Source organism: Balaenoptera borealis, assembly GCF_965194805.1.
Source record: "Balaenoptera borealis genome assembly, chromosome: 4".
In the NCBI taxonomy this organism is placed as follows: domain Eukaryota; kingdom Metazoa; phylum Chordata; class Mammalia; order Artiodactyla; family Balaenopteridae; genus Balaenoptera; species Balaenoptera borealis.
Genome location: NC_138861.1, coordinates 99,024,734 through 99,050,995, shown reverse-complemented (window position 1 = coordinate 99,050,995; position 26,262 = coordinate 99,024,734). Strand labels below are relative to the sequence as shown.

Sequence of the window (26,262 nt, the reverse complement as noted above, 5' to 3'; positions counted from 1 at the left end):
ATATATATACACACACACATATATGTATATAAAATGGAATCACTTTGCTGTACACCTGAAACTAACACAATATTGTAAATCAACTATAGTTCATTTTTTTTAAAAAAAGAAATAACAAAGAACAATGAACAGAGTAAATATTTGTTTATGTAAATCTAAACTATATATAACAAAAATTTCTTTAGGTAAATTAACTGTATTGAATAATAATATATTAAACAATCAGAATATTTTTGCGTTTAATCAAGAGAATGAAAAGGATAAATCTTTATGTAAATCTAATTGGTACAAAACAATAATAAAATCTTCAGGTAAATTAAAAAAAAATGCCCGTCCACAGTGAAACTGGAACCCTTATGAACTGCTGGCGAGAAATATAACATGTTCAGCCACTGTGGAAAACAGTATGGCGATTCATCAGAAAATTTAACAAAGAATTACCATATGATCCAGCAATTCCACTTCTGGGTCTGTACCCAAAGAACTGAAAGCAGGGTTTTGAAGAGATATGTGTACGCCATGTTCATAGCAGCATTATTCACAATAGCCAAAAGGTGGCAACAACCCAAGTGCCCACTGATGGATGAATGGATAAACAAAATGTGGTATATACACACAATGGATTATTGTTACACCTTAAAAAGGAAGGACATTCCGACACATGCTGTGTCATGGATGAATGTTGAAGACATTATGCTAAGTGATATAAGCAGTCACAAAAAGACAAATAGTGTATGATTCCACTCATATGAGGTACCTAGAGGAGTCAGATTCATAGAGATAGAAAGCAGAAGGGTGGTTGCCAGGGTCTGAGAGGAGGGGAGAATGGGGAATTACAGTTTAATGGGTACCGAGTTTCAGTTTTTCAAGATGAAGAGTTCTGGGGATGGATGCATTTATTGAACCACACACAAACACAGTTAAGACGGTAAATGTTATGTTATGTGTATTTCCTCACAATTAAAAAAAATAGCTTTAAATGTACCTCCATCGAAATAGGTTAAGTGTTGGTCACCTGGGCCTCTGGTGTCTTTAGAGGCAGGCGTATAATTCAGGAAATTCACTAAGACACCAAGCGAATTGTCTGCATGCTATGCCCGACTCCATAGGGCAGAATGAGGCATTTAAACGGGTTTCTTCTCTTGGGGGGTAAAAAGCTAGGAGTCAGGACTTAGAGGCAGGAAAAAAAAAATGTAATGAGAGCTCTTGAGGACGTTTGACCTTTTCTGATTTCTGAAGCTGAGCGGAGGCAGAATAGACCAGTGTTAAACCTTGTGACTCCAGACCACACGGCCCAGCACCTCCTAAGCTTTCTGACCCCGTGGCAGTTCCTCAGGCTCCTCCCCTACCAGACGAGACTAAGGATGCTGCCAGCCCTGACCTTACACAGACGCCGTAAAGACCACCTGAGAAATTTCACGCTCAGGGTTTTTAGTAGAGAGCTTGTACACACAGGAAGTGATCAGTAACTAGTCGCTCTCATTATTGGATCATTGAGGCAACTGAGATCACGAGCCATGATCTGAGTGATCTAGCTCAGGAGGCGCCAAACCAGAACTTCGCAGGAAAAGGGGAACATTTTCAGTCGTGACTCCCCTGTCTGGGTCACCTCCCATCATCTTCTCCCTATCTGCACCCAGACCCCCAACCCTCACCATTCCAGCCAGACAGCAATAAGACCACCCACATCTCAAGAGTATTGACCCGTCATCTGGGTCATTCAATTAAAAGTTATTTCTTTCCCCTAATTTTCTAGGCAGTTTGGACCAAAGTGAATTTGGTCTGTAAATTACAAGGATAATTACCCAATTTCTGTCCTCAGTATTAACATTGGGGGCAGACGGTGGGTGGATTTTAGGGTGGTATTTACTTTTCTCTTCCACTGCTTTGGCTTTCCTGCAAGAACCTGGTCTCTTTCCTTTGTTTAAAACTAATTATTGCATTTTTTCTGAGTATAAAGGTTTTTAATGTTCATCAAAGCAAATTTTGAAAATAATAATAGGTAACACATAAAGGCACTATACTAAGCACTATACATGCTTATTATATACTTAGCGTACACTTAATATTGTACCCCGTTTTATAAAGGCACAGAGAAGTTAAGTAACTTATACAAGGTCACACAGCTACAATGTGATGGAGCCTGGGATCCAAATCCAGGTAGTCTGGCTCCAGTCTACACTCCACCACCAATGTACCAAAAAGTACAGAGAAGAAAATCAAAATCACTTGAACTGCAAATGCTGAAATAACACTTAATATCTTGGTATATTTCTTTAATTGCCAATCTCTGCACATATTCAAATGTGCTTTTTAAGTTAGATCTGGGCTTATAGTGTACATGGATTTTTTATAACCTGCTTTTTTCCCTTGACCACTATGTCGTGAACATTTTCCCATGTTATTGCATCTTCTACAACTTGATTTTTTAACACTACATGGTATTCCATTGCATGGAGGCACCATATTTTATTTAATCCCCTACTGCTGGACATTGCACTTATTTCCAGTTTTTCATTATTGTAAGTAATAGACTTCCCTGTAGAGAAATCTGTGTTTGAAAACCATCTGGTAGTGTTCTTAAATGGAGAGATTGCGGGGTAGACATTGTGCACGTTGTTAAGGCTTCTGGGTTTAAACTACCAAACTGCTCCTCAGAAACTGCACTGACTCCCCCCTGACAGCACTAACTGAGATGCATGTTCCTCCTGAGTCCCTGGCTACGGAGGTCCCTTCTACCCAGAAGCATCCTGCAGCTTTACTGGTCTCAGCCGAGGGGCCGTGTGAGAAAGAAAGAATTCCTTTCTTGGAGATGCCCCATAAAGCATCCTCTTTCCAGGTGTAGCCTGTGGAGTTGTAGCTTATGGAGTTGTCAGCAGCAGCAGAAATCCTCGTGTGTGTGTGTGTGTGTGTGTGTGTGTGTGTGTGTGTGTGTTTTAATCTAGGAGGAGAGATGCTGCAACATACTTAGTGGGCAGAAATCAAAAGGCAAACAAAATTAATCAAAAACAGGAGAGCTGAGAAGAGATGTAGAGAGAAAAAGGAGAAGACGTAAGGAGCAAAACTTGGGGGGCGGGGGGGTGGGGGCGGCTCATGACCCTGGCTCTCCCTCTCCCACTAGAGGATGGATGTCCCTTTTGCACAATGCCCAGCCGGGCCACAGAGGGGGGAAGCATGTGTCCCTCCCATTCCTCGGGGCCCCAGACTTGCCGGCCATGGATGGAGAAAATCCTGCCCAGCTCTTGTTGACTCTGGGATCACCCTGTGATCAAACGAGATGATAAATGAGGCATGCACAGCCCCATGAGGAGAGAACGGTCCACATTTACCTTGGTCTTGTTCGAGGCAAGTGGTTCTGGGGCTGTGTCCTTGCTCATCCATTTGTCATCTGCCCAGCTTGTGTGAGCTGCAGGGCTTTCCTTCACAGCAGGCTGAATTCCAGCGAGCCACACTCTTTCCTCCACAGAGCGAGCAAGGCCCCTACTTCTGTAACCACCCTCTTCCCCAGCCTCCCTCAGGCCATGCTCTGCTGGTCCTGGCACTCCTATGCTTTTGAAAGTTGTGGAGACAATTTTATTGAAGTCAAAGAGTTAGGGTCTATGGGAGAAGGAGGGCTGCTCCTATTTTTTTTTTTTTTTCACTATAAAATAGAGACAATAAGTACACATTATGAGGTTGTGTAGCTGACGAAAGAAACAGCTTATAAATCACTGAGTATGTAAATGTGAGTTGCCTTCCTCTAAGTGAAAAATTATGTGACGAGATTTGTGTTTAATGGAAATTCATGTAATAAGGGAGCAGAGAAGGCAGACTTCATTCCAATCCGGTCAACAAGAAATGCTTCCTGTAGGAGGCTGCATTTGAGCCTGGAAACCCAGGTGAAGGGAGAAACAAAAGAGGGGTGGTTGAATTGTAAGATGGGATCAGAAATCAATAAGTGACAGGAAATTGGCAATATGTATTCAGAAATGTGTGTTGGGACCCTAATGTATGAAATCTGTGTGCTTTCATGAATTAAGAAGAGTAAAAGATCCAAACCTGGTGGATTTCCCTAGCGGTGGTAGCAAGGAATAATAATCAAATATCTATTTTTTATCCGCAACTGATATCCCAACACTTGTTGAGAACTCACTATACGCCAGGCCCCATGCTAAGTGTTATATAAGCTACCCAGTTAAATTCCCATGGGCCCAATACTATGATGATACCATTTTACAGATGGAATTCCCACTTTACAGATGAAAGGGGCTCATGGAAATTAAAACTTGGCCAAGGTCACCAGCTAGAAAGATCTAGAGCCAGATTTATGAAAAACCAGTGTGACGTTGGAGTTCATAAACTTAACGAACACACTTTTGTAGCTCACTTCTTGGGCTTGGCTGTGAAGAGGATCCCAGTGGGCTGCGTGCCCAGCTGCCCACCTCTCAGAAGATTCAGACTTCAACACTGAGAGGCCAAGGAATCCCTGGAAACCAGTAAGCTCCAGCCCTGGCTCTGGCCACACCCACTCTGCTCTCACTGACCACTTCCTACCCCCAGCTCTGCAGCCTCCGCTGGGTCCAGGCCATTAACACTTGCCTGAATCCTTGCAATAGCCTCTCAACTACTTGCTCTGATTCCACTTTGGTCCCCTCCCCACACACGGGCTACGCTCAACCCAGCAGCTGGACACAACCCAGCATTCTGTAGCAGGCGCCTGCATCTTCTGTGCAGACTGGCTGACCTCTGAACAAAGGTAAAAGCCCAAGCCCTTCGTAGGACCTGCAAGGCCCCCACGATCAGCCCTCTTACCTCTCTGACTCTGTCTCCTACAACTGCCCCTGGATCATTCTGTCCAAGCCAAACCAGCCACCTGCCTGTTCATCAAACGGGAAAAATACCCTCCTGCCTCTGGACTGCTGCACTCACTCTTCCCTGTCTGGAATGTTCTCCCCACCGTCCCCACTCTCCATGCGCATCAAGCCCTCGTGTCCCACAAGTTTTATTCAAACACCTTCTTAATGAGGCCTCTACCAGACACTCTATCTAAAATTTCAGTCCTCTCATGCCAACACTTCAAATCTTTCCTCTCTGCCACCTTTTCCCTTCTTAGCATGCTGCCATCTAATGTGTTGTATGTATTACAATTATTTGTCTTATTTTATTGTCTCTCTCTCTCCCATTATAACACAGACTCCTTGAGGGTGGAGGTTTTCTCGTGACTTGTTCACTGCTATGGCCCCAGCATCTAGACTGGGCCTGGCTCAGAGTAAGCGCTCAAGAAATCTTTGCGAACAAATGAAAAAATGAATGAATGAGTTGATGAACCTAGGGGTGTGACCAGCTGCTGTACGTAGGAAGGGCAGGTGGAGGGCAACGCTGTCCCTTCCTACCAAGGTCAACCTGGGAGAAGGAAAGGGTGGGATGCAGCAGTGACAGGTCCCGGGCTCTGCCTTGGAAGTAACAGTGGAGTGATTCAACATGCCTGAGCCTTCATCTCTTCGTTCGGAAAGGTGAGGAGGAAGCCAGCATTAAGAACTGCCTGCTTGGGACTTCCCTGGTGGCGCAGTGGTTACGAATCTGCTTGCCAATGCAGGGGACACGGGTTCGAGCCCTGGTCTGGGAAGATCCCACATGCCGCAGAGCAATTAAACCCGTGCGCCACAGCTACTGAGCCTGTGCTCTAGAGCCCGTGCTCTGCAACAAGAGAAGCCACCGCAGTGAGAAGCCCACGCACAGCAACGAAGAGTAGCCCAGCTCTCTGCAACTAGAGAAAGCCCACGCGCAGCAATGAAGACTGAACGCAGCCAAAAATAAATAAAATAAATAAATTTTTTTTAATTAAAAAAAAAAGAGAAAGAGGAAACACTTAAAAAAAAAAAAAAAGAACTGCCTGCTCTGTGCCTGGCACTCATCCAATTCTCACAACATCCATGGGAGGTACATCTCCTGCCCATTTCACGGATGAGAAAACAGAGGCTCAAAGGCCCCAGCTACTTCCTAGCACATGGCAGAGTCAGGAGTAGAATCCATGTTCATAGGTTTTCAAAACCTGAGCTCTTTTTTTTTTTTTAGAAATTCACGTTCTTTTATTTATTTATTTATTTATTTTTGGCTGTGTTGGGTCTTCGTTTCTGTGTGAGGGCTTTCTCTAGTTGCGGCAAGTGGGGACCACTCTTCATCGCGATGCGCGGGCCTCTCACCATCGCGGCCCCTCCCGTCGCGGGGCACAGGCTCCAGACGCGCAGGCTCAGTAGCTGTGGCTCACGGGCCCAGTTGCTCCGTGGCATGTGGATCTTCCCAGACCAGGGCTCGAACCCGTGTCCCCTGCATTGGCAGGCAGATTCTCAACCACTGCGCCACCAGGGAAGCCCCAAAACCTGAGCTCTTTATAGCCCATATGCCTCCTCTCTCTTGAAGAGAGGTCGCTTGTCCTCTACCTACGGGCAGGGAACCTGCAATAACACCTCAAACAGCTGTTATGAGCCCCAACGAGACTAACCCGAACCTGGCTCTCTGCAAGCCCACACCCAGCACCGGCAGCAAGCACTGGCATCAGAACTCCCTGCACGAGAGCCCGGCTTCACTCTGCTCCCACCTCCTCGTGTGAGAGGGAGGAGAGAAGGCAGAGGGGCCTGCTCATTCAGCCCTCACCGATCTTCCAGGTCAGAGAAGAGATGGAAGCACAAAACCATGTGGGTGGTGAGTTCCTCTCTCGCCTCGTTTCCTCTAACACGGACCGGCTTTAGGGTCCTGAGGCCTGGGTTCCCCTCCACAGGTTCACCTGCACTGCTCTGTGCTGAGTCTGCGCTTGGAGGGAGCGGGGCTGCTCCCGGGAATGTGGGCTCAGCACTGGGAGGCCAGATGGCACGTCGGGGCGTCAGGATATACGTCTCAAAGACCTCTCCGGGCTGCCAGATCAGCCTCATTAGCAGCTCTGCTCCCCGAGGGTGAACGACGCTCTCCTTGCATCCCTGCACCTGCTGCAAGGCCAGAACCTCCGTATCTGGAAATGCTACCTGGACACGCTTCTCTCTGCCCCAGCAAGACGCTGCTCGAACCAGAGCAGGAATCACTGAAGGAAACCCTCACATGGGGCAACGGTTAGGCCACGTGGTGCTGCTTGTAACGTCAGTATTATTATCAGATTGCACTTTGATAAATGAGAAGTCTTTGAAAGATTATTTTGACTTTATCCACTTATTTAAAAAGCAAGTAGACAGTCCATTTTTAGTAGCACTAAGACACTGGGATTCAATGATGGTCCCAAATGAAGCTCTAACTAAGTGTTATTCCAAAGGCTTGAATTAGGAAGCCATTTATGCTTATTTTGTATGTTCTTATTAAAAGGAAGTAGTGATCACCAGGACTTGGCAAGGGGGCAATAGAAACAGCTATAGTGTGTGTGTGTTCGTGAGTGTGTGCATGTGTGTACGTGAGCACACTGCATGTGTGTGCATGAGCACGCGTGTGTGTGTGTGTGAGTGTGCATTAGCATATTAGTTAAGAGCTTACAAAAGTCAAAGGATTCATTTAGCTGCTAAAATGCTCATGCAGTCTGAGGCTGTCATAACTGCTCGAAGTCAAGGGATTCAGGGAGTGACTTCTCACCATTTCAGGAAAATGCTTCCCACCACAGGCCCCCATCACCCTCTCCCTTTACAAAAGGATCACCAACAATAAATAGAATCACCACCTGAGGTTTCTGCTCTCACCAATAACTGACCATATCCAGAAAAAGTTGGAGGGAAGAGGGTGGGCTGGAATGTGCTCCCAAATCAAACCAAGCCAGAGAGCCAAGCTCCCTCTCGGGATGACAGAGAACATTTCTTCCCTCCCGGGCTTTAGGCCACGCTGAAATGAGGTCAGTACATCCAGTCAAAGCCATAACACACCTGTAATATTGTCATAGCTCCGGAAATTCATTTCGATGTGGTCCCACTCCAGCACCATGCAGTTCTCCATGCTGGGCTGAGCGATGGCCACGTACACATCATTCTTGGAGTTGAACGTATCCACTGAAACCGACTGGTAGGGCAGAGTCTGATGAACAACAAAATCTGGGAAGAGGTGTTTAAAAAAAAGTCTCCATGAGCTCTCCTGTGAGCATTATGGACCGCCATTCCCCTTCTATCCTTTCTCTCATCAGTTCCAAAGAGGACTGGGGAGGGGGGAGGGCAGGAGAGAAGCAACACACATCATGGCGTGCTTCACTCTGGGTGAGTCCAGAGGGTTCTGGCTTGTGCAGAATTAGCAGACTGAACGCACAGCTTCTAATACAGCTTCCTTGAGATAAATAGCTCACAAGCCTGGCTAGAGGATCTCAAAGTTTTAAACAAATTTGGTGAGACCTGGCTTTCAGAAAGACAGGACAGAAAGGATACTGAAGGGCAACATTCCTGAAACTATCGTGAAATTTACTCCATGAAGAAGGGCTGCTGTGGTCAAATTCCTTTGGGGAATGCTGTTATTTTTAGCTCTCTCAGAATAGTCCAGGTAATAAAGAAAACTAAAAGTAAATTCCCCAAAGGGCACGCTGCAGTTTTGGAAACCAATCCAAACTCTTTGACAAGGGCTTGGAGGTTTATAAAGCCCACGGTGCGGAGAAGTTAACCTAAGTGTGTTTACTGGTTACTGGACTCGTAGCAGTGCTAAGTACGGCCGTGCCTGGGATCTGGGTAGCGTTCTGCAGCTCAGGGAGCAGTTACAGGAGATCTATTAGATTTTCCAGCAACATAGACGCCGTCCTATTTAAGCACGCATTCTGCTCTTACACTTAGTGGCGAGTCAATACCCATCATCTGTGTCGCTCCCTGAGCTACAATGACTCACTGTGTGAAATCTTGGTAGGGAATGTACAGTCTTACCAAGAAACAGGGTTAGCATGCCCTCGGATGCAAGAACAGTTAGTGTGTGCAGTAGCTAGAGAAACAATGACGAAAGAAGTTTTTCTAAAAAAACAAAATACTAATAAAGTTTATTTCTTTGGCCAGAGATCTTTCAGGGTGCACTGCTTCTCAGCAGGCTAAAAGTGCCCAGGGTAAAATGAGGGTGGACGTCTGGCTTAGGAAAGTAGTTCCTATGAGAAAATCCTGGCTTTGCCCACCTCTTCCCCACCCAATCCTTATCCATGCCCCCTGAAGTCCCATCTCCTCTGCAAAGCTGCCCTGACCGGTCCAATCAGGGACCCTTCCTAACTTGCTGGACTCATAATCAGGCAATGTTGTTTACATCTTAATATTTACTAGGACTGAGTCTCCAACACAGAGACATCAGGGTCAGATTTGAAGAAATGGGAGAGATCTTAGAGCCAGAAGCTGAAGCTCAGAGAGGGTGTGTGCCCGGCCATGGACACACAGCCAGCGTGGTGTGTCTCCTGAACCAAGGGCTTCCTAAGGAAGGTCCTACACTTCTCGGAGCTCCAATGACACAAGCCCACAGCAGCCACTCAAGAAATAATTGACTCAGAAGCCTCATGAAAGATGTCAACTGAGAAAGGCATTAAAACGGCAGGTACCAGGTAGTGAGTAAGGAGGGCCAGTGCAAAAGGACTAGAGGCAGGTAAAGGGGCAGAGCAGCTGAGCGAGTGTTAAGGTGGGAAGCGTGGAGCCGGGGCGGGAAGAGCAGGTGCCAGTCAGCGGGCAGAAGGTAAAGCTGAGGAGTAAGGGCGGCGTGAGGCACTGGAAAGAGCGCTGTGCCTGGAGTCAGACAACCTGAAACCAATTCCTGTGTTTGAATCCCTGGGCTGCGTGTGCACCTCCCCTTACGAGGCCTCGGTTTACTCATCTGCAGTATGGGGGCAATGATCCAAGCTCGATGGCAGGAACAGACTAGGGAATGTGGTGGACATGCCGACCTCAGGCTCAGCACACGGTAGGCGACTGATAAATATGGAATTGAGATCCAAGCAAGGACAGTCCCCCTCCACTGTCCTGGTCACCACTGGGCCATCTCTTGGGGAGAGTGTTCATTTTAATGGCATCTAAGATAAAGTGCCGGAGCGCTGACTCTGCCTTTTTGCTGAGTGACCTTAGGGAAGTTACCCAACCTCTCTCTGCCTCAGTCTCTTCATCGTCTGTTATGATTCATACTCACGTAGAACAGTGCTTTGCACAAGGTGCGTGCTCAATACATGTTACCTTTTGGAGGGGCCCCTCTCGTTCTCAGTGGACAGGAGCTGCTGAGTAAATGCTTGCTGGCTTGGCGAGTGTGGGAGGGCTGGCCTCGCCCCTGACCGTGGCGGGGAGAGGACGGGGCTGAATGAAGGACGCTTGCAGGTACAGGGAGAAGAGGGAGAAGCAAAGAGGAAGCTGCCTCTGCACCCGACAGCAAGAGGTGGCCGAGGGACAGTGGGGAGAGGCGGCAAGAATGGGGGAGGTACCCCCCCTTCTGGAACATTCGGAAGAGCTGGGGCAGGTGAGACAGACTGGTTTCCACCCCGCCTGCGCTTGCAGCTCCAGGAGCTCGGGCAAGAGCTTCAGGTTCCCCAGGAGTAAAATGGGGGTGACGTCTATTTCACAGGGTTGCTGTAGAGGCCAAATGGGAGAGGGAGGATTAAGTGTCAGCGCCCAGCCTCGGCTGCGGTGATCCCTCCGGAGTTCTACTTGCGTAACGGTGACAGCGTGAAGCTGCCTGCGTGAAGACTTAGGGAAGAGTCACCGTGGATCCTAGTTCCCCCTCCTCTATCAAGTCCCCCAAAATAACAGCGTTGCTTGGTCAAAGACTAAAAACTGAAAAACCCCTGGTTCATTCCTGTGGGCCCTGGCGGCCCCAGTGTAGAAGTCGGAAAACGCTGCAAAAGGCTTCCGTGTTCACAGGCTGGTAAATGGGAAAAGGGAAATGGGAGCAGTCACAGTCTGCTTTCTTTCCTGGAGGCAGAAGAGGACTCAGAGAATACAGCTGCGTTCTTTTAATTACCACCAAGACGTCTATAACCTCCTCCAGCATCTCCGGTTGCCTTGCCTCATCCAAGTCTGCCCAAGGTTCCCAACACTCCTGACGCTTGTAACCCCGTCTCCTTGTGCTCAGAGCTTCCTGACTACACTCTGAATTCTCAGAAACACGAGCACTTTGTGAGCTTAAAAATGCAGGCCGTTTAAAGTGCAGACCCAAAAGTTTCAGTTTTCTATTTTTAAAAAGTTCCAGAATTTTAATTTTATTTAAAAAAGGAAAATAGAGAGCATTTTTACAGATCTAGCCTTTAATGGTCCTATTTTCATTGATTTTCCCCAAACATTGGTTTCATAATATTTTCTATATACTGGCTATCTGGCACAGCACAGACTGTTAAATCATTCGAATTATAAATCTAATTCTTAAGAGGAGACTCCTTCTCCCCCTTCACCGCTCCTGTCCAAAAAAAAGGAGGAGAAGAGAAAGAAGGAAGAAGGGAAGAAAGCGGTGAAACAATATGATTGATGAATGTGTGTTTGTGTGAATGGGGGAGAGGACTCGGGGAATTTAAACATCTTCCCCATCCCCATCGTAAGTTATTTCTCACAAACGGCAAAAGCACATTCATTGTGGAAAGATCTCAAACAATCCACATACTGATATGACATCAATTTACTAGTGTTAAAGTATTAATGGCCTCCTCTGCAAAAAGCACTTCCACTTCCATTCACATTGGATTAAGTTCATGATGTCAGTGGGACTCTTACAATTTAGGCCTTGCTCCCACTGGAATCAACAGATTTTTACATACCTATTTATAGCACTTGCGGAAAATAAATTATACATGACGCTGATCCTATTGGGAGAGAAACTGCACATTAATGCATTATTTCTCTCTGCATTTTCATCAGCCCTGAAATAGGGAAACTAACAGGACAATTAGGATGCAAAATTCACTCCCTCTAAGGAATTTAGTGAATTATCCACCTAACATGGGGAATTATGAGTAGGTAACAGGGATTTTTGAGGTGGTTAAAAATAGACTTGAAGCAGAGGGTTATGGAGGGACTGATTAATCTGGAGAGCTGAAACCGGCCAGGGGTGGCTTTGTGGTGTTAATTACACCCCTGTGCTGAGGAACAGGATGGTAATCATACCCTCCTCTCCCTGGGAAGAACAAGGTGAGACATCTACCAGAAGAATTTACTCCTTTGCTAAAACCCCGAGCTAAGAGGAAATCAGTGCACTCAGAAAATGTGCTTCTTCCCCAAACTCGAGTGAGGATGTGGTAATGGTACCATGAGTCTTAGACTTGGCTTTCCAACTTCCATCCATCCTCACCTATCTCCTCCCTGGCCTTAAATAGAGCACCAGCGTATGAGGCTTGATCTGAGCCAGAAGATAGGAACCCCCAAAACTCATACTTTATCGACCTAGTTCTTACAAGGCAGGGACTATGTCTGGGGGGAGGGGTCACAACTTGGTGGCACCATTTTTTCGTGATGGAAGACACCGTGAGTGAGAGCTCATCAGTTCATGAGCCTTAAAGGGATAAAACAAGAGCAAAGACAGAATCATCATCTCCCTGTTTCCAGGCAGGGGGGCTGACTTTCTAAATTTTAGCAAAAAGCTTGTTAGCAAAGACAAATATGTATAAGAGAATGCCCCCAAATGTGTTAAGGGGCTCATGCTGCCCCAGAGATTCTGGGTTTAGGACAGATTCCTAGTTTCCAAGGCCCTCTATAGCCCAAGCCATTTCTCTCTGAGATTGGCAACGTTGTCACACACTAGGGCCGGGTGTGAAGAGAACAATGTAAAAGCTGCTCACTTCAGCATGGGGTTTAGAGAACTCTCCAGAAAAATGAGAAGAGACAGAGAGGAGCCCCAGCGAGCTGTGGTTTCACATTTCATACGGCATGGCCTTGAATGCCACCTTTTGGTGCAAATGTCACTGACCGTGACCTCTGATATATTGCACTGCTCTACAATACAATAAATAACCCCCCAGTGGCCTCAGCTGGCTCAAGGGCACCTGCCAATTACACAGCTGAATAAGTCCCTGTTCAGTGATGAAAGGCAAGGTCATTTCCATAAGACTTCATCTCAGAAAAGAACAGAACTTGTCAGGTTCCTTATTTACAAAGATACCTAGAAATAATTTTTACTTTTGAGTTTTTTGTTTATTTGATCGGGGTATAGCAGTAGGACTAGCCTAAATGTGATATTTTGTTCTTAGAGTTTTTTTGTCTTTTGAGTTTCCATAACTATTTTCTGAGTTCTCATTCCTGCTGCTCCTACTGACATGACCTGAGGCTTTGTAGATACCAACTCTCAGCCTAAGTGTTTATTTCTATAAGTCTGGTAAGCAGGTTTCATACTGTGGATTGATCCGCTCTCCTTTAAAATCTGGCTTTTAGAAGCTATAGAAACTCCATCTAAGCCTTTCATATGGAGATACTCTTGGGCTCTCTACAAGATATGACAGTTGAGGTGGTTAGTATTTTAGTTTTATCTTATAACCTGAAAATGTATAAACTGAAACCCTGAGGCAGACTCTGGAAAACAAAATCAAACTTTCTTGACATTTTTTTCCTCAATGTGAATTTTTCCTTTTGGTAACTAGTTGTTAACTTATATTCCTACCTTGCCATCGATTAGGATGCCTAGTTATCTCATTTTACATGGAACTACAAAAGCAGTTTATAAATTTTAAAGTCTGGTATTTATTAGTTAAATGTCCTATAAATTTCATAGTATTCAATCAAGAGAACAGTGACTTAGGTCTCTCTGTACTGTCTTTATATGAAACCTAGATTGCTTTGAAAATGTTCTCATGCCAAACCCACCTTTGACCTTAAAAAAAAAAATCTTTAGACAAATTTGAATTTTGTAAAGAATCAAAAAGAATCAAAAGTAAAGCCAGTGCAGTTAACAAAAATCCTTCCAAACTGTTGAGATATTTTCCTTGCCACATCAAATCATTTCTTTGAGAATGCTTAAATTTCCCCTAAAATAATTTTGATAGAAAACTTTTACCCCCATGTTTCCCCACTCCCTGTTGACAGTCTAAAAGAAAAACAAAGGGTTATTCTAAATATCAGACTTTGATGATAGAGGTTCTGAATACCTGTAGTTGTGCATTCGTAGTCAAAGCTGGTCACGTCATTCAGCTTCTTTTCCTGATATTCTGGTGGACCGATACACAGGACATCAGAAACAGTGGAATTTGTCATCTTCAACCACAGATACAACCACTTGGCTTTGCAGTCACATTCAAACTTATTGCCCCTTAAATCTCTAAAAAACAAAACAAACACAGACACAGAGAAACAGACATGTTGGAAATATTTTGGCCCTAACATGAAACTCCAGAAATCCTGATATCCTGACATATTTAATAACTCCCCAAAGTGGAATTTTTAAAAAATTTTGTATTTAATACATCCGATGTCTCTTATGTACCACTGACTTTATTTAACACTCTTCAGTGCCCATGATTTTAACCGTATAGCACAGAGAGTGCTCAGAGTTGACACAGCACCATTTTTCCAAATCCTCTTGAAACTGTCACCACGCCATGGTGGAAATGGGGGAGGGGTTACAGAAGAACACCACCCAGCATAGGTTCTCACAAGCAAAAACAGGACATTACAGGAAGATAGTTTTGACAAACACAATTGAAACTTTAAGATCTTGTTAAACTTTGCCCAGCAAGGAGTGACAAGTACTAGAAGACAACGCAGGTGGATACACTACCGCTCTCTGGAAGAAAAGAAGCCCCCCCCCAACCCCCCCCACCCCGACCCAGCATGCCGAATTACCATTGGCCTAATGCTACTAAGTATATTCCAAAATGGCAAAGCTAACACGATACAAACTATATGCTGTTTCCCAGTATTCGCTACTTTGTCATAGATTTTTAGCTACAACATAAAAAAAATGCAGTATAGGGGGAGAGGGGATTTCAAGACAAGCACACATAATTTTCATTACTTACAGTTCAATCAGAGAGTCTAAATCACTGAAGACATCCCTTGGGAGTGCTTTTATGTGATTATTGGCCAAAGAACTAGAACAAAAAGTCACATTTTAATGTGGTTATTATCTTCATGCCCTATCCCTCTGAAGTCCCTTAAATAAAGCAAGTGATTTAAAACAGAGCTCTAAACCTCTTTAGCAAAAGGTAGTTCAATTTCTGGCTTTGGTCATTGATACTGAGATAAAGAAATGAGTTTAGTTACACAAAGATAACATTATAGATGCTGGAGCATACAATGTCAGTTTTTTGTTTTGTTTTTAAAACAAGCATTTATTAAGCTCTTGATATACATGTTAATCCTCAGATGGCATCTCACGTTTCTCAGAATAAAAGTCAAAGTCCCTTTGATGGCACCCAAGGCCCTCCACTGTCTAGTTACCTCCATTCCCACTTACCTGTGGGACTGAATCTCTGGTGATTCAGATCACCCACACTGGTTCCTTTGCTATTCCTCACACAGGCTAGTTACACTCCCAGCTCAAGTTCTCTGAACTTGGTGTTCATCTGCCTGACGCTCTTCCCCTAGGTGTAGTTCATCCATCACCTCCTTTAGGTCTGTCCTCCACTTTCACCACCTTCCCTGATCTCTACCCAACTCCTTCCCATGCTCTGTTGATCTTCACTGCACAACTGTCACTTAGCATACAATATATATTAATTATCTATCTATTTGTTTACTGACTCTGTGTTCTCCCTATACATAAGCAACATGAGGACAGAGATTTTTGTCTGTCCACATCCGTATCCCTTGCATCTAGAACAGTGCCTGGCACATAGTGGGTACTCAGTAAAGTCTTTCTGAATGGATGATTTAAGCACTAAAATGAGAATGATAAAAGGACAGATGTACAGTCTTATCCTAAGAAGTTCCCTAATGGGGCATCTAAGTGAATTTTATTACTTGTGACTATTAAAAAATAGTATTTACTTTATGTAAATATTCTTTTACATGAAGAATCTCAGCTCTAACCCTAATGATAATAGAAAATCTCAGTGAACCACAATGTTTAGGGAATGACTGATTGTGATCAATTTCATTTTCTCATTAATTAAGGTTGACCAGAAACCATATTTTGTATTTTTGCTCTTAGTGTTGAAGATCCTTCTAAAATGTCCTAATCTACACCCCCATCTCCAGGAAGCAGACTTGAACAAACATCATCAATGCTTTCTCTGATGATTCAGGATTATGCAGTGCCCTGTCATCCTGCTGAAGATGAATGTACATGGTGCTGGGCTGTTGACGTAGAAAGATGATAGGTGTTGAAATGACATACATCAAGTCTGATTTCTCCCAGGCATCATGCCCTAATGTGAGTCAGCCAAAAAACTGATGCTTACTTTTGTTTTCTTTTATACATTTGAGCATGCAAACAGCAAAACATATAAATGATAATCCACATGTAGGTAATTCAGCACCAACCTCTTTAAAAATATATATGAAATTAATCTTTTGTGGCATCATAATGACCCATCCCAGAAGTAGGAATGAAAGGGTTTTTCCTCCTTAGAGTCAGCTAGGGTAGAAAGCTTTGTGCCCATTTTAAATCCAAACATTCTTGCTGCACGATAGCAACGGAATACAGGGAGACCTATAGTTTCTAAATTATGTCTTTTCCTATCCAGTTAACCACGAATGGATTAAAACACAATTTCATGTATTATTTTACCTTCTTTTCCTAAATGATTTATTGGTACAATTTTAAAGATGTTGGAAAACAGGCTGAACAGATTGAAATCGTAACTACAGACTGTAGATTATAGACTACAGACTGTAATCAGACTGAACATTCTCTAGAAGTAGCTTCTTGAAATTTAAAAAGGAGACAGTTTTGATTTTTTTTCTGGCTGCTCACTTTTTCTGGAAAGTAAAGTACAATTTTTTTAGCTAATCAAAGGTTAGTAGTTTAGCTAAACATTTTTAGTGAATTGAAATGCATTGGATTGAAGTGATAAGCATATACAGAATGGTCAAGGCCAAAAAAAAAAAAGCAGAATGTTTAGTAACTGTTCCAAGTGTTCAATTTAGATTTCAGAAAGCTGAAATATTTAGATGGACTGTCCACCCCTACCCCGCCCAGACTCCGTGCATAACATCTCACTTTCCACTTCATTTTGTGTACAAGTTCATGGCACTTCATTTCTAAAACTACTTAACAGCAACTGGTCCCTTGGGCTTTGTGGGACCGCTGGAAAACAAATGTCCTAGATTTTAGTTACAGATTGGCACTGCTCCTTCAATGCTTTGAAACCTGATCTATGTTTCTTTACGCATGGATGTGAGTCTGCAGGTGTTGGAAAAGTTCATAAAGGTAAAAAGCAGATACTTAAGCAAGCAACTTCCAGATAGTCACTTCCTTAAGCACAGGAGTGAACTTTAGAGAGCTGATGTGTTCTTCTTGCTTAGAAGTTTACAAAAAAAGGGGATGGGGTAGGCTGGGAGGATCAGTTCATTCTTTCAACGGTGTATTAAATGTTTTTATTACTACGTACATCTCCAGCCCAGAGGAGTCAACTTTAAAAGTCATAAGACTTGCCCTGCAGTAGAGCACATATGGAAAACCCAGCTTAGTAGCTCATTGGTCAGTCAGTGAATCAGAAAGAATGTCCTGCTGGCTTAGTCCTGTGTTAGACCCTGGGGGAAGAGCAGAGCTAATGGAAGATCCGCAGGGGCCCTGCCCTCAGGGAGCTTTCAACACAGCTGGGGAGATGAAACTAACATCCGTGAAACGGCACCAACCAATACGGCCAGTGTCTACAGCAAAGTGTCGGTTGTGTGGAGTCAGCTGGGAGGGCTGCAAGAGGTGTGGAGGGGAGATCAGGAATGGCTCCAAGGAAAAGACAGAACTTAATCTGGACTGTGAAAGAAAAGGCAGATTCCAGGAGATCGTGGGCAGAAGAAACCGTATCCTGGGCAAGGGAAAGGATGTAAGGGAAAGGCCCAGTAACGGGGTGAATTGGGTGTGCACAGGGGCGCCCTGAGAGCCCAGTGTTGTGAGTACGTTCAGGGAAATGAGCTGGAGAGCTGAGGGGAGGAGGGCCCCATAGGCTTGACTGTGGGATGGGAACCCACGCTGGATGGGCTTACATCTCCTCTAATGCATCAGATGCGCTCTGGACCCAAACAAAGGACTCCTTTGTTCCCTCTGTGTGTGCCCCCTGCATGTCACACAGACAAGGAGGTGCCTCTTGCACACATATGGGTAATACACAGCATGTGGTTGTACGTGCAAATGTGCAAGCACACACACACAGTTATGTGCACACATGAATAGAAGTCCACGTACCCAAGGGCCCACATGCACAAAGATATGCAAATACATATGCACAATACCTGCATATTTACATCTGTTTTCAGACCAAGGACCCACAGCCAGCTGGTCAGATGAAAGTTGACATCTGGGCGAACTCAACCAGTCACACAGGCTTTGCTTTAGGTGCATAATCTGCCCAGAGCCTTTGCTCAAAAACAAAGGCCCCATTCCTGACTTCTGGGAACTGGATTTGTCTTGCCACAGCTGTTCTTCTCCAGACACCCACAGTTGTCTTCCTAGCAGACCCTGTCTAGCCACCCGAACTGCTAAGGCTACTCAGCAGCCCCTGGAAAAAACTGAGGCTTCTTCATTAGCAGAGGGAGGGAATGATGCTATTGTTGTGAACGATGACGACGATGATGACAAAAACGCCAACCAGACCTTGAACATTTACCGTGGATAATGGGCCGGATGCTTTGCAAGCAAGCACTAACCCACTACGTGCGGCAATCTTATGAGGTCTGTGTAATCATCCCCATTTTTAAGGATGAGAAAAGTGAGGCTCGGAAAAGGCTAAGTAATACTAACAAATGGTGCCCTTGAGATTTGCACTCAAGTCTATTGTGACTCAAAGCCCACTGTCTTCGCCTCTACAAGAACGTGGGGATTTGGCATCTAGGTTGAATCTGAGAAACCAATCAAGACTTTTATAGCAAGGAAAGAAAACATGGAGGAATAATGCCAATAAGAGTCTGATGCTGTCCAGGATGGGCTGTGCGGCTCCAGATGTTTAGACTCCCATTTCCACTCCCTCATCTCCTTACTCTACAAGCTGTAACTTAGGCAGGACTTCTGATTGGTAGGATTCCAGAATCAAGTGCTTACTGAGCCTATCGACAGACACCTTTGCCTCTATCAGGGTCTGATGTGAATGATTATCTCCTTAGATGCTGTATCGGTTACAGTTACACACCCTGGAGGTATTGCCACCCTGCCTAATACCCCTACTCAAAGCCCTCTAACTTCCTCAATTGTCTTTTTACCACAGATAAGCTGACTATGGAGATGGGACATGTTATCCTACTCAAACACAAAGTTTCTAGTGTGCAAATGGGACTGGTTCCTGGTTAATAAATTGCTCCTGCCAAGACAATGACGATGTTCACATTTTCATAAGCACAGGCACTATTTTTCCAGTTTTCTAAATTTGCTAAGTGGGTGTGCTTGCTTTATTTGATATGCCAATTCAAATCAATTTGTTTAATTTTTTTCTCCGGAAGGCTATTAAAGAACCCAGAGAGCTTAGCTTAAACCACAGAGTAATCCAACATAAAAAAAAAAAAGCTATTTGCATCCAAACTAAATGAACCACAAAAATGTCTCTATTCTACTTCATCCTAATGTTAATCCTCCATTCAACAAACATTCTTCAGTGAGTCAGGTAAGCCTCAGTTCCCAAATCTGTACAATGGGGACTCACAGATTACGGTGAAATATAAAGAAGAGAAGGCTCACTAAGCACTCAGCCCAGGGCCTGGCACAGAGTAGGTATATGATACATGTTTCATTCCTTCCCACCTCGTCCATCACTCCCAGCTCAGAGTGCTCCTGACTTCACATGCAGTCATGTGGACCATAACGGCAATGCGGGAGGACAGAGAAGATAAGAAAGCCAAGTGTGTGAGCGATCACAATGGGCTGGTGTCTGATCAACAATACAGAAACCGCTCGGGCAATCTGGCAATGAGTCTCCTTCAGAAGCTATTACAATATGTACAAAACAGTCAAGAAAGAGATAGGCACTGGGAAGTGACCCTCACTCTACACATTAAATAGGACTTACAACACTTTTCACAGGACTTACAGGTGAGTCAGGTCACGAAGGCCACGGAAGGCGTTTCTTGAAATGGTTTCTATTTTGTTCCCTTCAATGAACCTAAGGAGAACAGCCATATAATTAAACTGAATTTTCTCTGCTTAATATCTCAAAAAAACGATATTGGGATGCTTTCAGGATGAAATCTAAAAGCATTTATGAATTTCAGAAATTCATCTCCAAAGGCTAGGTCAGCTATACCAGATTCCAAGTGGGAGCTGGGTGTGTGTGCAAGAGTGCCTCCACACAAATGTGCTTTTTGCACTCCTTCCAGAAGCAGCCTGGAAGTCTTCAAAGTCAGAATTGGCAGCATGGGTAAAAACATCTTGGGGGGAAAAAAGAGAAGAAAGCCCTACACAAAGGCAAGATATTCTCAAATTCCGCAAGACTGGAACGCTTCCAAACATCTTCCCCCCTCCAACCTTCTTACATTTCACAGTGCCTAGCTATTAATACTTCTGTTAATATCATTGCCCCTTGAGGGGAGCCCATTGTTTTACATCTTCATATTAAAGTCTTTGCCCAGGGAGAATTCCATTAAGCTTGGCTTCCGGCAAGCTTGAGTTCATCATGTCCTACACAGTGTCACCTCTGAACAAGTGGGTGACAAGGCAAGGATATTCTCAAGATCTCTAGGCTACTTGGAAATAGAAAGTATAAGGAAGTTGAGCATGGGCCAAACTTCTTTCTCTGTGCTAAGATGTCTTAGGGCTTGTACACAGGACCTTGCAGTAATAACTTCAGCCATGCTTTAAAATGGGAAATACATGAAGTGAATGCACTAGGACTATTCCCTAGGGCCACAGTGAACTAAATTTTAGTTTACGGCATCACATTTCTTCAAATGTAAGAAAGTCTCTGATGAGATGGTCCAAGGGAGACTTTGCAACATGATGTTTTTCGTTAGTGAAACAGTTCTTGATTCATACACTGAGAATGATCTGGTGCCTGGTTTTTTTTAAAATCAGGGGTCTATTCAGTAATAGACTTCAGTATAAGCTGAGAAGCGAACTTCCTCCTCAGTAACCTTGACAGGAAGATGTGCTGCTTGAAAGAGAGAATGGATGGCTCTTTGTTCACCACCTCCATCGGCTGTTGATGTGCTTTGAGAGAACCTAGTTGGCCTAGCACTTCAGCCTGACCACTCCTCCCAGGTTACCTAGACTATCAAGTATTATGAGAGTACCTATATTATGTATCCTCTGAAGAAAGAATTTCTCCAGAGACATCTTTCCTGAGGACAGGAAATCAGCAGAGAGCTTTCTTAGACCCAGGATGTATTTAGAATTCAAACATCTACCTGTTAACCTCAGATAAGAAAGCAGAGACATGGATTTAAAAAATCTCCCTGAATGCTAAGTAAGGAAATCCCATCTGATAGCACGATTAATATTATTACAAAGTGACAGAAGACAAGGGTGGAAGAACTTAAGGGGAAAAAAGACGACGTTAAAGTGTGAAGAGGCAGAAATCAGAGCCAGGCATTGCTGGGGGGGGGGGGGGGGTGGGAAATATGCACAACTGAAAAGGGAAAAATAACCTTTATTTTAAAGGAGAAAAAACAAAATTAGACCCTCAGCTGCAGCTCACAGGAGACACTGCAAACGGGATATAGGACAGGTAAACTAAAAACATGAAGCTGTATCCCCAAATAGGGAGACTTTCTTAAAAATATGTAACCCTCAGAATCCTTCAGCTTTATTTCTGGCTGATCAGCAAATCCACGTCTAGTTTTGAGAGGTAAAAATATCCAATGTAATTTCCAATTGTGCTTATGACATGACAAATTAAATGTCAGCAGAGAATGAATGGATATCTTTCCTTCTTTGTTTCCTTTCCCCCTCTTTGTCTCCAACCTCCTCCTGTCTCAGCATGTTTATACACAAGTAAACTATAAAAGGTCAGCGCTGAAAACAGAATGGGGTTTTCTGAATTTTCTCCACCCTTAAGCTCTCTAAGAGATGCTGTTCCAGCTTGGAAAGCAATACAGCCATTCCACTGGCATGCCAAACACTCAGCAAATAGACAAAGCACAAAACTTACAGGTATTCAAGATGAAAAAGTCCAGCAAAAGCATCGTCCCGGATGACTGTGAATGAGTTAGAATTCAGCAATCTGAAAATAAGAGACATTAGGTTTCAATGCAGAAGTGTAAAATTTGAGTCACATGGTGAAGCCATTTCTGTTTCTTTTGTTATGTTCTGATCTGTGGGCAAACATGGGCTCTTCTCAGTGTAAAACTGGCCCATTCGGTGTGCGACCTGACTCACAGACACTGATGGACAATGGCAAGTGGATTCCCTTTGGCCAGATTTTCTGGTCACCCCCATTACTTCACCTTTCTTCCCTACGGGTCTCAGTACATATGATCTGAGAGCTCCTATTTCCATAATAACATTTAGAGGTTAAAAATGGAGGTTCTCTTTTAAAGTGAGGTGTTTGGAAAATGGTACGTTTACGTGAAATTCAGGTCATAATTCAATGTAATCTTGTCCCCAGTTGCTGGATATGGGAGATGGCATCTACAATAAAGTCCTTGACAGGAATAAAGATGCAGATGTAGAGAATGGACTTGAGGACACGGGGAGGGGAAAGGGTAAGCTGGGAAGAAGTGAGAGAGTAGCACTGACATATATACACTACCAAATGTAAAATAGACAGCTAGTGGGAAACAGCCGAATAGCACAGGGAGATCAGCTGGGTGTTTTGTGTCCACCTAGAGGGGTGAGATAGGGAGGGAGGGAGACGCAAGAGGGAAGAGATATGGGGATATATGTATACATATAGCTGATTCACTTTGTTATAAAGCAGAAACTTACACAACAATGTAAAGCAATTATACTCCAATAAAGATGGTAAAATAAATAAATAAATAAAGTCCTTGAGAAAAACACGTGCTGAAAGAAGGAAAAGACACTAAACACTGGGGACTCAGCTCAATGGGGACACAACGGGGCAAGTAAACACCAAGAGCCAGCCACAGGTTACTTGTGGAGCTTGGGTATCTTGGGAAGGACTGATACCCAAGAGACAGAGATGGCTCTTCCCAGGACCGCACCTCCAGGCCCGCCCTTTCCAGAGAGGACTTCCCATACTCACAGCAGCTGCAGGGAAGGCAGATGAGAAAACATTCGGTCCTTGATTTCCGAGAACGTTCCATTTACCAGGCTCCTACGGGCAAGAGAGAAAAAAAACAAGGACTAGTTTGCTTTGAGGAAGTGCCGGGCAAGATGGACGAGAGGCCTTATCCTCTACCTGTGCTTTAAACTCCTCCACTCAGGAATGAGGCTTCAAATGGTTGGCCAGGGTCTTCTCAGGGGTAAGAACAAGATGAGTCCAGCCATTTTCCAATGAACTGGATCAATAGGAAAACTGGACTGAATAATAGAAACCGTTACTATCAGTCTAGCTCCTTGCATAGACATTATCTCAGCCGGTTTATATCAATAAACCCTCACTTCCTTTTCTTAACTACAGGAGGCCCCAGCTGAAGATGGATAATTCCTTCACCTCTGCCCATGATTCTGTTCGTGTAGACACAGCATTAGTGTTGGCCGACGAAACTCAAGGGTAGGATTAAGAGTTCCCCTTGGGAGCACATCTCTGAAAGTCGCTCAGAGCACTTCTGATTAAATGCACTGTGAAAGCCTTGGGAAACAACCCAGAGACACCTGAACTTGAACGTGTGGTGGGAGGCCACGCCATCTGCCAGAGTTAACAGCCAATCAGAACAAGGAACCTGACTATTTTAGCCACCAGGGCCCCTATCCTTTCTGGCCGCAGTAGGACCTCAATACATCATTTCAGAATTATTTCAGTTAATATGCAGATCCGTTAAGCAGCTGCTGGTCTAAGGGATTTAACCAGGGGAATTCTCATTTCTGGAATGCTCCAGGTCACCCGACTTAGCAATATTAGGCGTCAAACAGGCCCTCTGTTCCTGCTCAGCCAGACTCTCCTGACTTCTGATACATGCGAACAGGAAGCCCTTCACTCCTGGGTCCAGGCCCCAGCGCCTTGCCTGGGGTGGAGACGCGGAAGTAGAGCACAAGAGCAAGTGAGAGCAACCCCCTGCCCCCCATGGGAATCCCTGCCTCTACGACTGCGTGGGCATCACCCAGCACCTTGGCCTGGATGTGGGAGTCGTTTCAGCAGGAAACATTTCCCGGCAGTGAAGATATTGCCCAGTAGCCCCTTCCACAGCCACTATGAGAGCTGGCCATGTGGCTTGAGTGGCTGTGTGAGGCCAGGCTGAAAGCTCCTGAGCAGGTGGACCAATAATGGGGAGCCCTTTCCTGTCCGTTCCTCCAGCACTGAATAAGCAGCCAGCACAACGCGCGGTGAGGAGGGGGGCAAGAAGCCCTTATGAACTCAGGGCAAGGAGTCCGGCTGACTCCCAGCACTTGCCCACTGGGCTGGATGCCCACATTCCCCAATGCTCCGCCAGGTCCTCTGTGCTTCCCTCTTCCGGGCCACATGCGGCGGCATCTCCACTTCTAGAGGTGACATGCCTTCTCCCAGGTTCTGCCCTACCTGCCGTGTGGACAGGTCCAGAGGAGGGCACCATGTAAACCACAGCCTCAGACCTCAGGAGGGACGGTGAGGCCTCATCCCTCTGCAAGCGCTCCAGTCATGCTCGGCTGCATACACATGCCCCCCACACAACCTTCCCACCCCCAACACACATCCTCTCAAACTTTAATGCGCCCCAGAATCACCTGGGGAGGCCAAACGCAGACTCCAAGGCTCCACTCTCAGACCCTGCATCATTCGGTGCGGGCCCCGGAATCTGCATTGGCACAAGCCCCCCCAGGTGGATCTGATGCAGGTGGCCCGCGGGCCAGACTTTGAGAAACACTGCCCCAGGGACTCGTCTGGCTTCCCAGACTCTGGATCTCGGGTTCCCCTCATCCTCCCCGGGGCCCGAGACTCCAACCCACGTCCCACCGCGCGCCCCAACCCAAACGCAAAGGAAGGGGCCGGGAAGTGGGGTCAGGGTCGCGCTGTCCCGGCACCAGAGGCAACTCCCCGGCGGCGGCGGGCGCCGGGTGGGGCAGGACGGGGCAGGGGCTGCCGGGGTCCCACTCACTCACAGGGAGCTGATGTCGCCCGGCACGATCCTGGGCACCCAGGAGGAGCCCACGCAGATGATGGACTCCTTGGTACAGCTGCAAGTGGCGGGGCAGCGCGCCAGCCGCCTCACCTGCGCGCTCGGCGGGATCAGGCACGCGGCTCCCAGCAGCAACAGCAGCCGTCCCGGCGCCCCGCCGCCGCCCCGCCGCAGCGCCATGCCGCGTCCCCGGTCCCCGCCCCGGCCGCGACCCCCGCTGCCGCGCCGCGCGCTCGGACTCCGCGCCGCTGCAGACGCGGGCGCCGCTCGCTGCTCCGCCGCCGCCGCCGCCGCCGCCGCCGCTGGCTAGGACGAGGGCGCCGCGGGTGTGGGAGGCCGAGCCGCAGCCGAGCAGCATGCTGGCCGTCACCCCCACTCGGCGCCCCCCCACCGGCGCCCGGGCCTCGCCCGCGCCCGCCTGACATCAGCACCCGAGCCCGCAGCCCGCTCTGGCCAATGAATAATGCGGGGCGGGCGCCCGCCCGCGGGGGAGGGGGCCTCGCGCCGCCCCCCGCCGCGCCCCGCCGGCCCCTCCCGGACCCTTCCCAGGAGCTGCGGAGAGAGGAGAAAGTTGGGTGACCTTAGGGGAGGAGCCGGCCTGGACGGAGCCCCTCTGTGGACACGGCCGAGCGGTTGGGGATCAGATGCCCGCAGTCCCTCCACCGACTCGAAATAATTTTGGGGAGACACTGGGCTCCTTTTAGCCGGGCCAAAACGTGAGGGGTTGGCGGCGGAAAGAGTAGAGCCTGGGGAACTGGCTTCATGACTGGGAAGGGAGACTTTGTCCCGGGTCTCTGAAGAGTACGGAATTTTGAGCAGCCTTTATTAATGTTTAAAAGACGTGAATGCTGCCATTGAGTTCAGCGGGCATGGCTTTGCTTGTCTTTTGCGGTGCGCGATGGGGCTGGCTGCCTTCCCACAGCGCCCTGGGCTCACTGAAGCCAGCCCCCTTTCCCTCCCGAAGGCATGTGGGCAAGCAAAGCTGCTACAGCAGTGCACGGTCGGCTGCTCTGGGGCCTGCCGCCGGCTTGCCGCAGAGCTCAAACGCCCGTACCAGTTCTCCCTCCCTCAGCGGCTCACTAGGCACCGCACCCACCCCAGGTAAAGGACA

At 46.2% G+C, this 26,262-nt stretch overlaps 1 protein-coding gene across 1 annotated transcript in view; it reads right to left on the bottom strand.

Annotated features, from left to right (window-relative positions):
• The window catches only part of LGI2 (leucine rich repeat LGI family member 2), a 31,446-nt gene extending 6,108 nt beyond the window's left edge, over positions 1-25,338 (bottom strand). The window contains exons 1-7 of the mRNA XM_082389221.1: positions 25,135-25,338; positions 23,141-23,212; positions 22,085-22,156; positions 20,030-20,101; positions 14,870-14,941; positions 14,000-14,169; positions 7,875-8,039 (exon numbers count right to left, since the gene is read on the bottom strand). Coding sequence (XP_082245347.1) covers positions 7,875-8,039; positions 14,000-14,169; positions 14,870-14,941; positions 20,030-20,101; positions 22,085-22,156; positions 23,141-23,212; positions 25,135-25,331 — 820 coding nt within the window. The 5' untranslated portion in view covers positions 25,332-25,338. The remainder of the gene's footprint in view (positions 1-7,874; positions 8,040-13,999; positions 14,170-14,869; positions 14,942-20,029; positions 20,102-22,084; positions 22,157-23,140; positions 23,213-25,134) is intronic.
• Between the last annotated feature and the right edge of the window lie 924 nt (positions 25,339-26,262).